General features: G+C 43.6%; 1 protein-coding gene across 4 annotated transcripts in view; it reads right to left on the minus strand.

The window, feature by feature from the left end:
- The window catches only part of CUL1 (cullin 1), a 159772-nt gene that overhangs the window by 84840 nt on the left and 55778 nt on the right, over positions 1 to 19154 (minus strand). For all 4 annotated transcript variants that reach the window (XM_073630447.1, XM_073630445.1, XM_073630448.1 and 1 more), the window contains exon 2: positions 9253 to 9564. In XM_073630447.1, coding sequence (XP_073486548.1) covers positions 9253 to 9392 — 140 coding nt within the window. In that variant the 5' untranslated portion in view covers positions 9393 to 9564. The remainder of the gene's footprint in view (positions 1 to 9252; positions 9565 to 19154) is intronic.

Here is a 19154-nt window from a genome sequence, read left to right on the forward strand (position 1 = left end):
CTTTAACCCCGTCCCAGCCAATGTCATTAGTATAGTGACAGTGCATATTTTTAGCACTGATCACTGTATTAGGGTCACTGGTTTCGGCAAAGTGTCAAACTGTCTGCCGTAATATTGCAGTCCCGCTAATCGCCATCATTACTAGGAGGGAGAGGGGGAGAGAGGGGGGAGGAAGAGAGGGGGGAGGAAGAGAGGGGGGAGGAAGAGAGGGAGAGGGAGAGAGGGAGAGAGGGAGAGAGGGAGAGAGGGAGAGAGGGAGAGAGGGAGAGAGGGAGAGAGGGAGAGAGGGAGAGAGGGAGAGAGGGAGAGAGGGAGAGAGGGAGAGAGGGAGAATCCAGTATATATTACCGTGGCTCTGTGTCCCGTGATGTCGGTCAAAAGAAAAGGATTTTACAGGTAAGCTGTTTTAAAAAATCCTATTTTCTTTCTCGAACATCACAGGATACAGAGCCACAGTAATTACTGATGGGATGTCCCAGAGCAATGCTATCTGAGGGGGGGGGGAACCACGACCAAGTAGGGTGCAATCAGACCTGAGGACCCTGTACCGCTGCCCGCAGCACACTACGCCCAAAGGCAATATCCTCATGCCTTCTCACATCCACCTTATAGAATCTGGTGAATGTATGGACTGAAGACCAGGTTGCGGCCTTGCAGATCTGAGCCATAGAGGCCTGGTGATACACTGCCCAAGAAGCACCAATAGCCCTTGTGGAATGTGCCCTGATCTGAAACGGAGGAATCTTCTGTTTCAAACCGTAAGCCTGAGTAATCAACTGACGAATCCATTTAGAAATGGTAGCTTTTGACGCTGCCTGTCCTCTATTGGGACCATCTGGCAGCACAAACAAAACATCCATTTTGCGAATCTGAGCAGTTGCCTCGAGATAGGCCTTGACTGCTCTTACTACATCCAAAGAATGTAGTGATCTCTCTTCCGGAGAACAGGGATCTGGAAAAAAGGAAGGCAGAACAATGTCCTGATTTAAATAAAAATCAGAAACCACCTTCGGTAAAAAACTAGGATGAGGGCGTAGTACCACTCTATCCTTGTGTATAATCAAATAAGGCTCCTTACAGGAAAGAGCTGCTAATTCTGATACTCTTCTAGCAGAAGAAATGGCCACCAGAAAAATTAACTTCCTTGTCAACAAAACCAAAGGAATCCGACTTATTGGTTCAAAAGGCTGTTTCTGTAACACAGCCAGGACCAAGTTCAAGTCCCAGGGTTTTAGGGGCGCTTTAACCGGAGGATTAAGACGCATCACCCCCTGCATAAAGCTTCGGACCAAAGAATGCGAAGCAAGTGGCCGTTGAAATAATACTGATAAAGCCGAGACCTGGCCCTTGATGGTACTCAAGGCCAGCTTCATCTCTAATCCTAATTGTAGAAAATCAAGAATTCTACCTATGACATATTTCCTGGGATGCCAACCCCTGGATTCACACCAGGAAACATAAGCGTTCCAGACTCTATGATAAATCATTCTGGAAGCTGGCTTCCTTGCATTGATCAAGGTAGATATGACAGAACCTGAAAGCCCACGACTCTTCAGAACGTGGGTCTCAATAGCCAAACCGTCAAATTTAGCGTTTGTAAGGCAGGATGGAACACTGGACCTTGAGATAACAGGTCTGGGCGTACCGGTAGGGTCCACGGGGAACCCACCGTCATCCTTACTATTTCTGCATACCAAGTCCTTCTGGGCCAAGCGGGGGCCACCAGAAGTACCGACTTCCTTTCCTGTCTGATCCTGCGAAGGAGTCGTGGCAGTAGCAGAATAGGCGGGAATGCATAAATCAGTGAGAACAGATGCCACGGAATCGCCAACGCATCCGACTCGGATGCAAGAGGATCCCTCGTCCTTGCCACAAATCTGTCTATCTTTTTGTTGAATCGGGATGCAAAGAGATCTACATCCGGGACCCCCCATCTTTGGCATATATTCCAAAAGACGTCGGGATGTATGCTGGCGACTTAGATAGTCCGCCTGCCAGTTCTCTATCCCTGGAATGAAAACTGCCGATATGCATGGCACATGCGTCTCTGCCCAGACTAAGATCTGGTTCACCTCCTTTTGAGCAGCTCGGCTCCAGGTGCCACCCTGATGATTGACATAAGCCACTGCTGTGGCACTGTCGGACTGGATCCTGACCGGGCAACCGTGTAGCCTGATAGTCCAGGCTTTTAGGGCCAGGTAACCCGCCCGAATCTCCGAATCTCCAGAATGTTGATGGGCAAGGTCCTCTCGGTCTTAGACCATAGCCCCTGAATCGCAGACTGTTCCAGAACTGCTCCCCAACCTGACAGACTGGCATCTGTTGTTACCACCGTCGAGGTAACCGGTAGAAAGGATTTCCCCTTCTGCAGGTTTTCGGGTAGGAGCCACCAATTGAGGCTCTGACGCACCGCATGTGACAGGTGCATCGGAAAGTCTAATGCCTGAACCTTCTTGTTCCAGGTCGACAGAATACTGTGTTGTAGCATTCTTGAATGGAACTGAGCATAGGGAACTGCTTCGAATGAAGACACCATCTTCCCTAGTAGTCTCATACAAAGGCGGACAGAAGGACCCTTCTTGGCCCTGACTGCCAGAATCAGCTCTCTTAGAGCAGTGATCTTTGCCTGCGGTAGAAATATTTTCTCCCGGCTTGTATCTATGATCAGACCTAAATACTCCAGTCTTCTTACTGGTTTTAGGAAAGATTTTTCTAGGTTGAGGATCCAACCCAGGTGTTCCAGATACCTGACTGTGGTCCTCAAATTTCCGTTCAAGTAAGCTACCGACCGGTCTATTAGTAGCAAGTCGTCTAGGTATGCTATGACAGCTATACCCTGGGCCCTTAACCTGGCCAGAGGAGGGGCCAAGACCTTTGTGAACACCCGAGGTGCAGTGGCTATCCCAAAAGGCAGAGCCACAAACTGGAAATGGCGCCCTTCTATCTCGAATCGCAGAAACTTCTGACGAGCAGGAAAAATGGGCACATGCAGATATACATCTCTGATGTCTATCAATGCCAGAAATTCTCCTCCCTGCAGGGTGGAGACTACTGTCCAAATTGATTCCATGCGGAAAGACTGAATCCTTAGGAACCGGTTCAGATCCCTTAAATCCAGAATGGGGCTGACATCCCCATTTGGTTTTTGGACCGTAAAAAGGTTGGAATAGAAGCCCAATCCCTGGTCCTTTGCGGGAACCATCATAATGATCTCCTGTGACAAAAGTCGCTCTAACGCTAGAAGGAGCGACTGCGTCTTCTCTGGGTCTCTGGGGACACTTGATCTGAGGAACCGAGGAGAGGGAAATTCCTGAAACTCCAGCTTGTACCCTAAGGTTACCGTGGAGATTACCCATCTGTCCTGGAAGTCCTCCTGCCAGAGCTCTGAGAACTGACGCAGTCTTCCCCCCACTCAAACGAGCGGGGGCGCCCCGTCATGAAGAGGTCTTAGTGTTTTGCCTAGTAGGCTTCTTCCCCTAGGACTTCTTTTGTTCCTGGGGTTGACTCTTGCTTCTGAACCCAGACGGAGGAGGCCGTCGAGACTGCCTGGAGGCTGAAGCCCCTGGCACTGGGGAAAGAGTCCGTTTGAAAGAGGGACGCTTACTCTTCTTCTTGACAGGTAAGAGAGTACTTTTCCCACCAGAGATTTTCTTGATATAGTCATCCAAGTCATCTCCAAACAACCTTGCACCACGAAACGGAAACCCAGCCAGCAGTTTCTTACATGGTGCTTCAGCTGACCAATTTTTCAACCATAGGATTCTACGTATATGCACCAACCCCAGTGAAAGACGAGAAGTTTGCACGATAGAATCACTGATGGCGTCAACAACATAACATAAGGCCGCAGGAAGGTTAGCCAACCCCTGAGCCTGCTGTTCAGGTAAAACTTTGATGACCTGTTTCACATGGTCTCTTAAGTATTGACAGACTCCAATCACCGCTACCGCAGGTTGAGCCACTGAACCTGCTAAGGAAAAAACATCCTTCAATAGGGATTCCATCTTTTTATCTACAGGATCCCTGAGCATCTGAGCATTGTCTACAGGACAAGTCAGACTATTATTTACGGAGGAAATAGCGGCATCAATGGCCGGTATTCCCCACATTTTAACAAACTTTTCTTCCATCGGATAAAGTGTTGAAAACTTTCTTGGCGGAAAAAAACATCTGTCTGGATGAACCCACTCAGAATAAATGAGCTTTTCAAGTAAATTATGAACAGGAAAAGCATTTGCTGTATGAGGAGGCTTCAGTGACCCCAAAGAAGAAGAGGGTTCTTTAACTGATTCAGATACGGGCAACTTAAATGTGGAGCGGACCAATCCAGTAAGGATCTGCACTAAGACTTTCTCCTCTTGGGAAGTCGCAGAGGGTCCCTCTCCACCTGATTCCTCCGAAGAGGAATCGTCCGTCCCATCCCGATCCACTGAAAGGGATTCCTCTCCTTTATCCCAGAGTTCCTCTTCCTGAGGGTCTTGGGAAACAGAGGAAGGCCTAGTGCGTTTTCTTCCACTGAGTGAAGATGTAATCACGGCCATTAATCTCTCCTCTAAACCACTAATGGTTGAGGAAAAAACCTCCTGTGTAACGTCTACAGGGGCTGAAGTGCCGGAGGCAGGTATAGCCCCTGACCCCAATGGCTCCCCCTGGCTAGCCGTCCCTGGCCCCTCAGGGGGGGGGAGGATGCTGCAGAAAGGGGGTCCTCAGAACCTGACCGAGATCCCCTAGTGTCTCTGGTTCTTGGGGTGTTTGAACCTCTTCTACCCATAGTGCAAAGCAACAAGGTGGAGGTATCACAAATGAACACTGACTGCTGAGTGATGTAGTCCGGCTAAAAGCCCTGCTACCCAATGCTCAGTCTGGTGTTACCTTAGTAAATGCTGCCTAGGAGAATGCCTGTGTCCCACCTTACATGCGACCTGCCAGCTCTGTGTCCCTCCAAAGGCTGTGTGCACCTGTACAGAGTGCTTTAATAGCCTGCAGCTGGCCTGAGCGGGAGTCTAAGCACCTGTGCTGACGCCCCGCCCCCCCTCTATCGCCGCCCCCCCCGCTCGAATTTCGAAAAAACGAGCGCTTCCCGTGCTGAAATAATATGGAGGAAGGCTGGGAGAAGGGGGGGGGGAGGAGAGGGGCCGGTAGTGATGGTGCCTGCCTGTAATGGCGGTGGCGTTCGAGCGGTGTATAACCGCTTTTCAGACCCCTATGGCCTCCCCCTGCCTGGGGGGGGGAACATCCCTGATGAGAAATCCCCCCATCCATCCTACCTGGAGCCGGCTGGAGACGCTGTGTAGCATAAGAACACTGAGCCGACATCAGCATGACAAGGCATGTGCTCTTGGCAGCCCCCGGTGGTCACAATAGGCATAGCATGCATTTACTTTAAAGGAGAAAACCTAATAGAATTTAAACATTCTGTGGAATCTCCTCTTACCTTATCCAGCCGCAGGGTTCTGTTGTACAGAGCCAATCTTCACCTCTCACGGTGGGCTCCGTTTAGAAAATCGTCAGAGACTGGGGCCCCCTACGAATAGGGGGATCCTGCAGTTCTGGACCTGTAAAGCACCCGGCTAGAAATTAGGCTAGAAAAAACATTTTCTAATATGCGGGGTCCAGCTCTCTAAAAAGAGAAGCATTACGGGTAAAACCTCGTTTTTTCGGACACGAGGCCCGGGTACCATCCAATTCGGCCACGAAAAGACACTTGGAATGGATCAGGTTCGCCTGGCTTGCCCCAGTATAGGATATAGGATATGGGATATTCCCCCTGGAGCTCAGCGCAGGACATCTTTACACGTCCATCACCTAAGACACTGGCGTAAAAACTGAGGTATCCCTGCAAGGGGAGGGATTATATAGGGGGTTGAACTTTCTGATAGGGTGTGCCAGTGTCCAATCACCAGTGATACCCTATATAACCCATCAGTAATTACTGTGGCTCTGTGTCCCGTGATGTTCGAGAAAGAAAAATATCCAATTAAAATCACATTTCTTCATAAATTTGGGCCAAAATGTATTCTGTGCTCCCAGTCTTTTTTTTTTTCCCCTTCAATAAAAAAAGTGTGCGTTAGTTGGTTTGTGTGGATGTTCTAGCATCTACAAACTATGGTACATATACGCAGCTTTAGATGCTATACTGGTAATGGCGGTGATCAGAGACATATAGTGTGACTGTAATAGTGTGGTGGGCAATCTGGTGTCAACAGACATTTGCTGGGAGGGTCACTAACTGACACGGAGATAGTGACATTAATACAGTGATAATACTGTACACTGTACTAATGGCACTGGCTAGGAAGGGGTTGACATCAAGGCGCAATCAAGAGGTTAACTGTGTGCCTAACAAGTGTGATATGTGTAATGTGGGCTGCTTTTACTAAGAGATCTGGCTACTTTTTCTACCTGAACTCAGTGTATTTCAGGGAGAAGAAATAGCCAGATCGCTGTCTGTATACAGAGCACTGTGTGTTTGAAAACACAGAACTCTGTGCTGTGATTGGCCAAAATCACTGTCTGAAACCTGCTGACAAACTCTGACTAACTCCTGCACAGGTTAGTAGGGGGCATGTGCATGTGCACCTGAAAACCCAGAAACAGGCAGCGACCTAGCCATAGCTGCCACCGGCCCGCAGTAAAATGTACTGTGGGCAGAAAGTGGTTAAAGAGTAACTCAACTTTTGAGAAAAACAATTCCTTCTAAGTGATCAATGTACATTGCAAGGATTTTATAACCATTTTGGCAGATTCCTATCTGTTTCTGCTCTGAAGAAAAAGCTATAAGGCTAACTTCACACCCATGCAGCTGTCTGGGCCGCGGTTTGCATGGGAAAGAGAGCCCTTTTATCTTAATGGGCTGCCATGCCCCACGACACAGGAAAGAAGTCCTTGCACTATTTTTGAAATGGCAGCCCACATAGGAACCAAGGTTCCCAGTACAGGTGCAACTTCCAGTGCGGGCAGCGTGCCATTAGGATTAATGGGTCCCACATTTCTCTTTGTGGGTGCTTGCGGCTGCCGGTATTTGTGCAGGTCTGGTAGTGGCACGTGGCATGTACTTGCAGAGTGCATCCGGAAAGTTGCAGGGTCTGCAAATTAATTTTTTGTTGCAGAGGATGCTGCCTCCTGGCCTTTTAAGAGGTTCTAAATGGCGGGAGGTGGAGGCGTGCATTCTGATCACATGACTGTGATTGGCTGTCACTTAACATTCAATTACAATATGGGTTATGATGTATGAGAAAATATATATATATATATATATATATATATATATATATATATATATATATATATATATATATATATTTTCTATACACACACATACTTTGTTACAAAAGCGTGATGCCTTTGTTATGGTGAATAGCAGGAATAATGCTCCTATTAAGTCTACAAACTATGGGATATTTACTTTTTTTTATACTAGTAATGACAGTGATCAGTGACTTATAGCGGTACTGGGATATTGTGGCAGACAAATCTGACAATAACTGACACTTTGCGGGAACCAATGACACTAATACAGTGATCAGTGCTAAAAATATGCACTGTCACTGTACTAATGACACTGGCTGGGAAGGGGTTAAACATTTAGGGAGATCAAAGGGTTAACTGTGTGCCTAGCCAGTGTTTGTGTGTACAATGTGTGCTGGTTTTAAGGCCCTGCTTTGTAGGAACACAGAATCCATTCCTTCCCTCCTGTCAGAATGGAGATCTGTCTTGTTTACATAGACAGAGCTCCGTTCTGTGCTTCTACCCGATGATCAGTGGGTGGCGGCAGACATCGAGTGCCCAGCACCTGCAAATCGCCTTCTCCTATGAATAATCACAGCAGAAGCGGTGCATGCCCCCTGCTGGCGGAAGTGCAGGAGTAAAACTGCTATAGGGTGGTCAACAAGTGGCTAATCTGCACAGATTCACTTTGAAGCGTATGTTAAGCCAAAACTTAGAGTTATGGATAGTGCAGGGACTGGTTTAATCCAGTCAGATTATTTTTTTACCATTGGCGCACTGCTGAGATTTACCTTCACTTCCTTAGATGCTAAAGAAAGTTAAAGTGTAGGTTCATCTTTACAGAAAATCTGTAAGGTGACCTTACACTGGAACCACTGTACCTAATTGCTGCGATCTCCCGCTGTCAGACACTGAGGAGGAGCTTCACTGGTCCAGGGATTTTAAAATCTCAGCCACCTAATCTCCTGTCTGTATTGCTTAGCCAGTACAGCCTACAGGGATTCCAATTGGTCAGCACTGTCACATGGACGGTGCTTACCAATCAGAAGCCATCTAGCCCATACTGTCAGCACTGCGAGGAGAGAAATCTTCCGGGATTTCAAATCCACAGACTGGTGAAGCGGCTTTTCAGTGTCTGACAGCAGGGGACTGCGGCAATCTGGTACAGGACGACTGGAGGGGATGGGGAGGGGGCCCAGTGTAAGGTCACCTTACAGATTTTCTGTAAAGGTGAACTTACACTTTAAAGGAATGTGAGGGAAATTCCCCTTTTAGACAGTTGTTACAGGAATGGAGTTTCACATGGAAGATTTTCCCCCGCCTCTTGTACTGGTAACTGGATTTCCTCTCACTTTCTGTCTCAGTAACAATGATCATCACAAACAAAGGAGTGAGCCACCACAACATGGTCACATACAGAAATTAAAGGGAAAAAAAAAAAAAAAAAAAAAGAAGAAGTTTTGCCTTTACATACGCTTTAGGACAGTGTTTGCTTCATTTAATGAATCCAAGTAGCCTCAATAGACAAGCCTGCTTCTCAACAATATTTCACCGTTTAACACTGAACAAATCACACGGGTGTTTGCGCCCCTACAATAAGCAGATTTTTCATTGCCATCAATAATACTTAAGAATGTTGAGGGAAAAAATTACATTTCCAGCTGTAAAATTGGGATCATTGACTAAAACACGCTATTAAATTTGAATTCTGCCCAGCCCTTCAAATCAAAAGAGCCAAGCCAGTCTCCAGGTTTTTGCATCCTGCTGGAATCTGAAATTTCCAAGGATTTAGAAACAAACAACTAAGCAATTAGACCAAGAAATGCTGCGTTTTCTGATAACCTGCCAATATGTGGCTTTTGCAGCATTTTGCCATTTTTTGGAAATATTCCTACAAAACGGATATCAAAAGATTTCTATTATTTTATATCCAGAAGATTCTCCAGGGTCTGACAATTCCATGTTCCAGGAATCCTTCAGGATTTACCAAGAAGTGCAACACTCTGGAAGCAGATTTAAGGATACGTATAGAGTTCCATGTATCTGGACTTTGCCATGCTTTGTCTGGTGTAAACTTGTTGGATGCCGGCCCGCAGGTCATCCCAGATCTGGTCCAAGCCAATCTGTTTAAGTCCATGAGGATTCTGACCCCTGTTAGATGACATTTTATTTCCTTAGAGCTCTCCTTTTCTTGCACTTGTTTGAAGTCCTTCTGTGCAGAACCTCCTTAAAGCTGCACAAGTTAATCCTCCATAGGATGGCACATTCCAAGCTGTGGCTGGGTATAAATATATTCTGAAGGTGTGGAGTTAACACAAACGTCTTTAGTCAGAACACCTGAAAGACATACAGATTGTCAGAGTTACAAAATAATACAAATGAATCCAAGCAATCCCACACTAAAGCCCGGGTTCACACTTGTGAGAACACAGACATCGCTTATGATTCTCACCCGCACTGCAGTGCCGATCGCATGCGATGTTTGTGCAATGCAAGATCAGCCATACAGTTGTATGGCTCAACTCACATTGGATTCACAGGGACTTTTTTTCCCCCCGCACTGGCATCGCATCGCATGGGTGTTCACATTTATGTGTTCATTTGTTTATTTTTACTTTAAGGCCTCATGCACACTGGATGTTATAAAAACGCCAAAAGCTCTAAAATTAGTTTTTCAGCGTTTAGCTGTAGCGTTTTTTAGCAAAACTATATTCTTGCATAAGCTTATGGCTCAATAAACGATGATAAAATGCAGAATAGCCACTTTTTCTCCATTTTTAGCTTTTGTCAGAGTTAGAGCGTTTTTACCGCTGAAAAATTCCTCTTAAAACTCACTAGTTCTGGGTTTTTTTCCAGCCAAAAATCACCGATAACAGTCTAAGTGTGCATGGACACATAGGGTAGCATGCTGGGGAGTTTACTGGCTGCAGAAAAAAACGCCTGAAGCCAAAAACAGCAGCTGTAAAAACGTTCACCGTGCATGAGGCCTAAAAGTGACAACAACAAAAAATACTGTATTTATATTCATACCACCTTTAATGGTGGTATTCAGATCATTTATTGAGATCACATAATTGATGAACTTAAGAAGGAACAGCGACTTAAACAAAGAATCGAGGATGAAAAAAAACTATTAAAAAACAGGGTAAAAAAGCTGTAAAGCATATTCAATAAATGACTACGCAAAAAACAAAGAGTTAAAGATGATTACCATATTTATGCTGGAGTATGCAAACCAAAAGACACAGCTGGAATTTAGCTTTCTGTACATACAATGTTTCTTTGACCCATATTTGCCCACTCACCATGACTAGTGTGAAGGAAAGTCTGTCTGATTCTAGCAGAAAAGGGAACCCACTCAGACATGGAAGGGAAAATAACCACACTGAACAATGTCATAGCAGAAAGGAAAGCTGAGCCACTCCTCCCTGTAAAACCTCAACATGATACTATCACAACCCTGAAACAGTTGTGCTCTCACACACCTACAAAGCAGGAATATTCAAAAGAAAGAAGCAACATCACAGAAGTCGTCACCCTCACAAAGTTTAGAAGCAAATGTTAAACCAGTCCTGAAAAACAATACTTTGCATCAAACTATTACACAAAGTGTGTAATTAACCCTAAACACTAGGGATAGCTGAGGTCAGAAACACCATCCCTGTATGCACAACATCTGTATCCAGCAATGGTCAGAGGCACTTACTGACATGTATGGATGATGTACTGAGCTGTATGTGTGCTGCACTGTGTCTTCTGACATGTATGGATGGTGTACTGAGCTGTATGTATGCTGCACTGTATTTCCTGATATGTAAACAAATAATGCATTCTGTATGCAGGCCAACTAATCGGCTGGCTGATTAATAGATTATTAAAATAGTTGTCAACTATTTTCATAATCGATTGATTAGTTGTGAATAATATTTTGATACAGGTGCAGATACTTTGGCCAAGGTTTATACAAGTACAAATCGTGACACTTGTGAATAATTTTTAGATACTAATACTTCTTCCAAGGCTCACACAAGTACAAATTGCTACATTAGTGAGTAAAATTTAGATACAAGTGTAGCATCTCAGTCATGAATTAGGGCCCTTACACACGGGCGGACCAATTGAATCCACCTATTTTTTTTTTTTTTTTAGACAGACCCAATCGGACTCTCCAGTTTTTATATAGAGTGGCAGGTGTCAAAGGATGTGACCCTATCCGGATCGGATGGCAGCTGGGTGTAAATGGAAAGGTAGTCCATTTACATCAGATTGCCCAAAGAGGAGAGTGGGCTGTGTTAGAGCTGCACGATTAATCAATAAAAGATCACGATCTCGATTCAACCCCCTCCTCATGATGCTAATCAGCTGTTTCCGCGATTCTATGTAAACAGTGCAGAGCTGAGCTGTCCAAAAAAAAAAAAAAAAAAAGCAAGTGACAAATGTTTATCAACATTCCTCAGCGCTGAGAAATAGAGAAGAGAAGACATACAATGTATCTCTCGGTTCTTTTAGATGAAAGGACCAAACCATTTTCTGACATTTGTTGCTTACAAGTTAAAATAAGTATTTTTTGCTAGAAAATTACTTAGAAACACCCAAACATTTATACACACACACACACACAAATATATTATTATATATATATATATATAAATAAATAAATGTTTTACCAGAGACCCTGGAGAATAAAATGGCTTACGTTTTGGGTCACATTGTATTTGCGCAACGGTCTTTCAAATGCAATTTTTTGGGAAAAAATACACTTCAATAAAAAACAAAAAAACAAAAACAAAACAAAAAAAACAGTAAAGTTAGCCCAATTTTTTTGTATAATGTGAAAGATGTTACGCTGCGAGAATCGTGATCTTTATTCTAAGCAAAAGAATTTATGATTCTCATTTTATCCAGAATCGTACAGCTCTAGGCTGTGTCAATGTTTTCTCTGCATAAGTTAAGTGGACCAGCCACCCACCTGCTCAGTAGGGATCAGTGGACAGACTCCCTGCTGGGCCAGCAAACTCCAATGGAGCCCGCCCTGTGTGAAAGGGGCATTATTCCTAAGGCCCTGTTCACATTTGCGCCATTCTGCACGTGATTCTGTAACAAGGTAACATTTCTGAATAATGCCAACCCCATTACACAAAAGAAACAGGCGCTACTTTGGCACATTTATGAAGCAGAGAGCAGGCCATTCAAATGAACAGTGCAGCTCCACAAAACCTGACGCTTTGCAGTCACTAGATGTCAACGGGGCCCTTAAGGCTCATGCACACATCCAGTTAAGACAATATACTATCCGGATTAGCTTATTTCTGTGTTCAGTGTTTCTGATCAGTGGAGGACAGGAAGCCTGTACAAGTCAATTACAGGTTGACAACATCCATGGCTGTCAATAAATAAATAACACAATCGCTTGCAGTAGGGGACAGATGCGCACCCTTAGAGATAGTTTGCGGACTCTGTCATCCTGTCATTGATAGGCAAGTGATTAAAATCCTCTTAGATTCCCCCTTATAGTTTCATACACATTTGTGTATGTTTAAAAGGAGAAAAATGAGTGGAAAAAACAAATCATCAATATTGACCTCCCTACTGCAGCATCAGGAAGATAATGCAGCTGTCCCCCACTGGCTCTAAGCCCGAGAACTGAGTGATCACATGACCGCTGAGTTCTCAGCCCGCTCTGAGCAGAGATCAGCGACAGTAAGCCACCGCTCTCTGCTCCGCCCCTCCAGTGCTCACTGGGGCGGCTGGTTCAGGCTGTCTGCAGCAGATTGGGAGGCTGAGCCAGCAGCTGGTCAGGCATCTGGGTAGATCCTGATATTATTGTTGGGATCCGACCAGAGCCTGTAGCGGCTCTGTGACATTAGCTGTTCACAGGAAATCTAACATAAGTGCACTTCGACCCACAAGAGAAATATGGCCAAAAAGCTTTAGTTATACTTCTCTTTAAATTTTGAGTCCCTTTCCGGTACCCCTTGAGAGAACCCTGTTTGTTGGACGTTGCCTCACCAAACTAGTAAGCTTGTTTGAAAACTTCCCTCATTTGACCTTTTTAATTTTTTTAATTTTTTAAAATCCAAATTTTATTGGCAAGGAGAGAAAATGCCGGTGTATTGTAGAGATAAAAAGGTATACATGACAACCAATACCACAAGCATTGTACATAAAATAGATAACAAGGTAGGTACAGAGAGCATCACATTGTATGCGAGACATATACAAGGTTTTATAGAAGAAGAAAAAAAAAATAAAAATGAAGAATATTAAAAAGGAAAAAGCATAAAACAGAATAACAGCAACCCAAGTTTTTTGAAGAACAATTACTCAGAACAGTCACTTTTGTCTACTCTCGGATATAAAACTCAGAAGTTTCCAAACTCAGGCCATAACTATTATAACTGATCGTTTGAAGAAGCACAGAAATCCCAATGTCTCGCAAACATTTCTTCCTGGAACTCACAAATGTGTATTATAGCAGGGAGATCTCACCACTTGAGTTCTATAGGACGTAAAGACCACCCGCTGCCATCAGAGAAGGCACCCATGTCACTGGACTGACCAAAAGATTTAGGCCTTATGCCCACTTGAGCTCAAAAATGCCTGTTTTACATGAGTTTGACATTTTTTTTCTTTTATGGTTTCTAAACATCCCTTCAGGGTAGCCTATGTGTTCATGCAAACATAGGCATTTACAGGATGCGGAAAAAGAGAAAAGCGTTTTGGCAGAAGAAACGACTGGCATGCCTAAATGCAGGTAAAGCGTCTAATCCTGCCTAAACACTAGGCGCAATTAGTGCTTGAGCACTTTTTAATTTCAATGGCCAGTATAAATGAATATTATGGCCATTGAAATGAATAAATGCCCAAGTGCTTGACGTGCCTAAACATGTTTGCAAAAACACTGCTTAGGCACAGGGAAAACTTTTACAAGGGCCCCAGTGTGCACAAGGCCTATAAGGTACGTGGAAAGAAGCAATCTTGAAAGTAATAAAAAAATTTTAAAAAAGGAAGGAAATCAGGCCTCTCCACCTCCAATCAGAGGGCCAGCTTGGACCAATGTAAACTATATATACTTTGCCGATCCCCCTGGAAGCCGAAAATAACTGTAGTAATACCCGCTACTACATTGATCTCCACTAGCTTCCAAATCTCATGCCAAGCAGCTGCCCGCCAAATTGAAATCATCAGTGGCCACCCAATGGCTCTACAACACAAATCTTGCTTCACATGTGACACATTACCGTTATGTTTTAGCTTAGACTGGATAGACCAATTCTAATGAAAAATAATATGCTTCTTCTAAATGGGAATCACATACGATGAAGACTACATAGCAATACGAAGTGATCAAAGAACAAACGTGACCACAGGGAAAAATATTTGTTCAATGGACCACTGTACAGCATCAAAAATACTGAACCACTAAAACCAAGTAGACTTTTCTAATCCACAAGATATGCAAGACTATCATGTAAAAAAATTAAAAAATAATTCGTACAAAACCAAAAGCTGTGAAAGCTCATGTATAAAAAACACCTTAGATCGAAAAGTTATAACAAGACAAAAGTTGTCATCACAAGAGCTAGTGACATGTCACTGATAACTTAGTCATCTGATTGATGAAGCAACAGATGTAGCTTTATATATCTTGCATCATCCCAGATCATCACTCATTTATGACCATTAAAAGCTGAGACAACATAATAACCCTCTTTCACAAATACAATAATGTTCACTATAGCTATAAACTGTTTCCTGTTACATCAAATTTAAAAAATAATTGAAAACATGGCAGAACATTTGTGTTACAGTAGTTTTACCATCATTTTAGGTTTGTTTAAATCAAATTGACCACAAATAATTTTGGGTCAAGCCCAGCTAGAAATAGGGAACTACAATACTGTGCAAATGTTTTAGACAATGGTGGAAAACAGTAAATTGGCTGTAAATTAAAAATGCTTTCAGAAATAGAAGAGTAATAGTTTATTTTTATCACGTAACAAAGAGGAAAGTAAATTAACGGAAGAGAAATCAAAATCAAAATTTAGTGCGACTACCCTTTGCCTTCAAAACAGCATCAATTCTTCTAGGTACACTTGCACACAGTATTTGAGAGACCTCGGCAGGTAGGTTTGTTCCAAACATCTTGGAGAACTAACCACAGATCCTTTGTGGATGTAGACTGCCTTAAATTCTTGTCTCTAAATGTAATCTCAGACAGACTATGTCAAGATCAAGGCTCTGTGGGGGCCAAACCACCACTTCTAGGACTAATTACCCGTACACACGATCGTAAATGCCGCCAGCAAAACTCCGATGAGAGCTTTTTGTCGGAAAATGCGACCGTGTGTATGCTCCATCGGTCTTTTGCTGGCGGAACTTGTACTGCATGATGGATAAGTATCTGCCTGTGTTTCTCAGCATTGAGGACACCATTAATCCTGACCAACTCTCCAACTCCCTTTGCAGAAATGCAGCACCAAACTTTCAAAAAACCTCCACCATGGTTCACTGTTGCCTGCAGACACTCATTGTACTGCTTCTCAGCCCTTCGCCGAACAAATTGCTTCCTGCACCAGCCAAATATTTAAATTTTTGACTCATCAGTCGAGAGCTGCCATTTTTTCTGGACCCCAATTCCTATGTTTTCGTGCATGGTTAAGCCAGTCACTTAGCCTTGCTTCCATGTCTGAGGAATGGCTTTTTGTCCACAATTCTTCCATGAAGACCACTTCTGGCAATACTTCCATGGACAGTGGATGGGTGTACCTGGGTCCCACTGGTTTCTGCCAGTTCTCTACTAATTGCACTGCTGTATATCTTCTGATGTCAAAGGGGAGCAAGCATGATGTGTCTTTCATCTGGTGCATTAAGTTTCCTTGGCCAACCACTGCATCTACAGTCCTCAACGTTGCCCAATCCATGGTGTCATCAATGCTGAGAGCTACAGGCAGATACTTATCCATCATGCCATACCATAAGGGAGGTGATTGGCCCCAAATTTATTCTGCAGCAGGACAAGGACCCCAAACATACAGCCATGGTCATTAAGAGCACTCTTCAGCATAAAGAACAAGGAGTCCTGGAAGTGATGGTTTGGCTCCCACAGAGCAGAGATTTGAGGCAGCCTACATCCACAAATGATCTGTGGTTAGTTCGCCAAGATTTTTGGAGCAACTTACAGTGCCTTTCAAAAGTATTCAACCCCCATCCCCCCCCCCGGCATTTTTCGTGTTTTGTCGCCTAACAACCTGGAATTAACATGGATTGTTTGAGGATTTGCATAATTTAATTTACAGAACATGCCCACAACTTGGAAGATTTTTTTTTTTTTTTTTATTATTATGAAGCAAAACAACAAAATAACAGAAAGAGTCAATGTGCATAACTATTCACCCCCCTAAAGTCAATACTTTGTAGAGCCACCTTTTGCGGCCATCACAGCTCCAAGTCACTTTGGATAAGTCTCTATGAGCTTGCCACATCTTACCACTGGGATTTTTGCCCATACCTCCTTGCAAAACTGCTCCAGCTCCTTCAAGTGGGATGGTTTGCGCTTGTGAACAGCAAAGTCTGACCACAGATTTTCTATTGAGGTCTGGGCTTTGACTAGGCCATTCCAACACATTTACACGTTACCCCTTAAACCACTCAAGTGTTGCTTTAGCAGTGTGTTTGGGGTCATTGTCCTGCTGGAAGGTGAACCTCCGTCCTAGCCTCAAATCACACACAGAGTGGTACAAGCTTTGCTCAAGTATAACCCTGTATTTAGCACCATCAATCTTTCCCTCAACTCTGACCAGTTTCCCAGTCCCGACTGCTGAAAAACATTCCCACAGCACGATGCCACCACCACGTTTTACTGTGGGGGTGGTGTTCTTTGGGTGAAGTGTTGGGTTTGCGCCAGACATAACGTTTTCTTTGATGGCCAAAAAAGTTCAATTTTAGTCTCATCAGACCAGAGCACCTTCCTCCATACATTTTGTGAGTCTCCCACATGCCTTTCCGCAAACTCAAAACGTGCCATTTTGTTTTTTGCTGAAAGTAATGGCTTTCTTCTGGCCACTCTGCCATAAAGCCCATCTCTATGGATTGTACGGCTTATTGTCATCCTATGTACAGATACCCCAGTCTCTGCTGTGGAACTCTGCAGCTCCTCCAGGGTTACCTTAGGTCTCTGTGCTGCCTCTCTGATTAATGCCCTCCTTGCCCGGTCCGTGAGTTTTGGTGTGCGGCCGTCTCTTGGCAGGTTTGCTGTTGTGTCATGTTCTTTCCATTTGGTTATGATAGTTTTGATGGTGCTCCTAGGGATCATCAAAGATTTGGATATTTTTTTATAACCTAACCCTGACTTGTACTTCTCAACAACATTGTCCCTTATTTGTTTGGAGAGTTCCTTGGTCTTCATGGCAGTGTTTGGTTAGTGGTGCCTCTTGCTTAGGTGTTGCAGCCTCTGGGGCCTTTCAAAAAGGTGTGTAAATGTAATGACAGATCATGTGACAGATTGCACACAGGTGGACATCATTTCACTAATTACGTGACTTCTGAAGGTAATTGGTTGCACCAGAGCTTTTTATGGGCTTCATAACAAAGGGGGTGAATACATACGCACATGCCAATTTCTTAAAAATAGTTTTATGTATATATTTTTCTAATTTTACTTCACCAATTTAGACTATTGTGTTCTGATCCATCACATATAATTCAGATTAAAAAAACATTGAACTAAAGGCTGTAATGTAACAAAATAGGTAAAAAGTCAAGGGGGGGGGGGGTGAATACTTTTGCAAGGCACTGTACCTGCCAAGTTTCTTTAAAAACTGTGTGCAAGTGTACCTAGAAAAATGTATGCTGGTTTGAAGCCAAAGGGTAGTCACAAATATTGATTTGATTTAGATTTTTATTTTGTTCGCTCACTTTATTTTTATCAATTTACAAAATTCAAACAAAATAATATATATATTTTTTTAAATCATTCTTACTTTACAGTATTTCTACACACTTACCTAAAACTTTTGCATAGCACTGTATAATACAGTTGTATGCAAAAGTTTAGGAACCCCTGACAATTCCCATGATTGTCATTTATAAATATTTGGGTGTTTGGAACAGCAATTTCATTTTGATCTATCAAATAACTGAAGGACACAGTAATATTTCAGTAGTGAAATGAGGTTTATTGGATTAACAGAAAATACGCAATATGCATCACAACAAAATTAGACAGGTGCATAAATTTGGGCACCCTTGTCATTTTGTTGATTTGAATACCTGTAACTACTTAGCACTGATTAACTGGAACACACAATTAGTTTGGTGAGCTCATTAAGCCTTGAACTTCATAGACAGGTGCATCCAATCATGAGAAAAGGTATTTGAGGTGGCCAATTACAAGTTTTTGTTCTCTTTGACTCTCCTCTGAAGAGTGGCAACAAAACAACTCTCAAATGACCTGAAAACAAAGATTGTTCTCCATTATGGTTTAGGGGAAGGCTACAAAAAGTTATCGCAGAGATATAAGCTGTCAGTGTCCACTGTGAGGAAATGGAAGACCACAGGCACAGCTCGTTAAGGCCAGAAGTGGCAGGCCCCATAAAATATTGGAGAGGCAAAGGCGAAGCATGGTGAGAACGGTCAAAAACAGCCCACGGACCACCTCCAAAGACCTACAACATCAACTTGCTGCAGATGGTGTCACTGTGTATCCTTCAACAATTCAGCGCACTTTGCACAGGGAGAAGCTGTATGGGAGAGTGATGCGAAAGAAGCCTTTTCTGCACACATGCCACAAACAGAGTCGCTTGAGAAACGCACATTTGGACAAGCCAGCTTCATTTTGGAATAAGGTGCTGTGGACTGATGAAACAAAGATTGAGTTATTTGGTCATAACAAGGGGAGTTATGCATGGTGGCAAAAGAACACAGCA

This window comes from Aquarana catesbeiana, linkage group LG05 (assembly GCF_042186555.1).
Source record: "Aquarana catesbeiana isolate 2022-GZ linkage group LG05, ASM4218655v1, whole genome shotgun sequence".
In the NCBI taxonomy this organism is placed as follows: domain Eukaryota; kingdom Metazoa; phylum Chordata; class Amphibia; order Anura; family Ranidae; genus Aquarana; species Aquarana catesbeiana.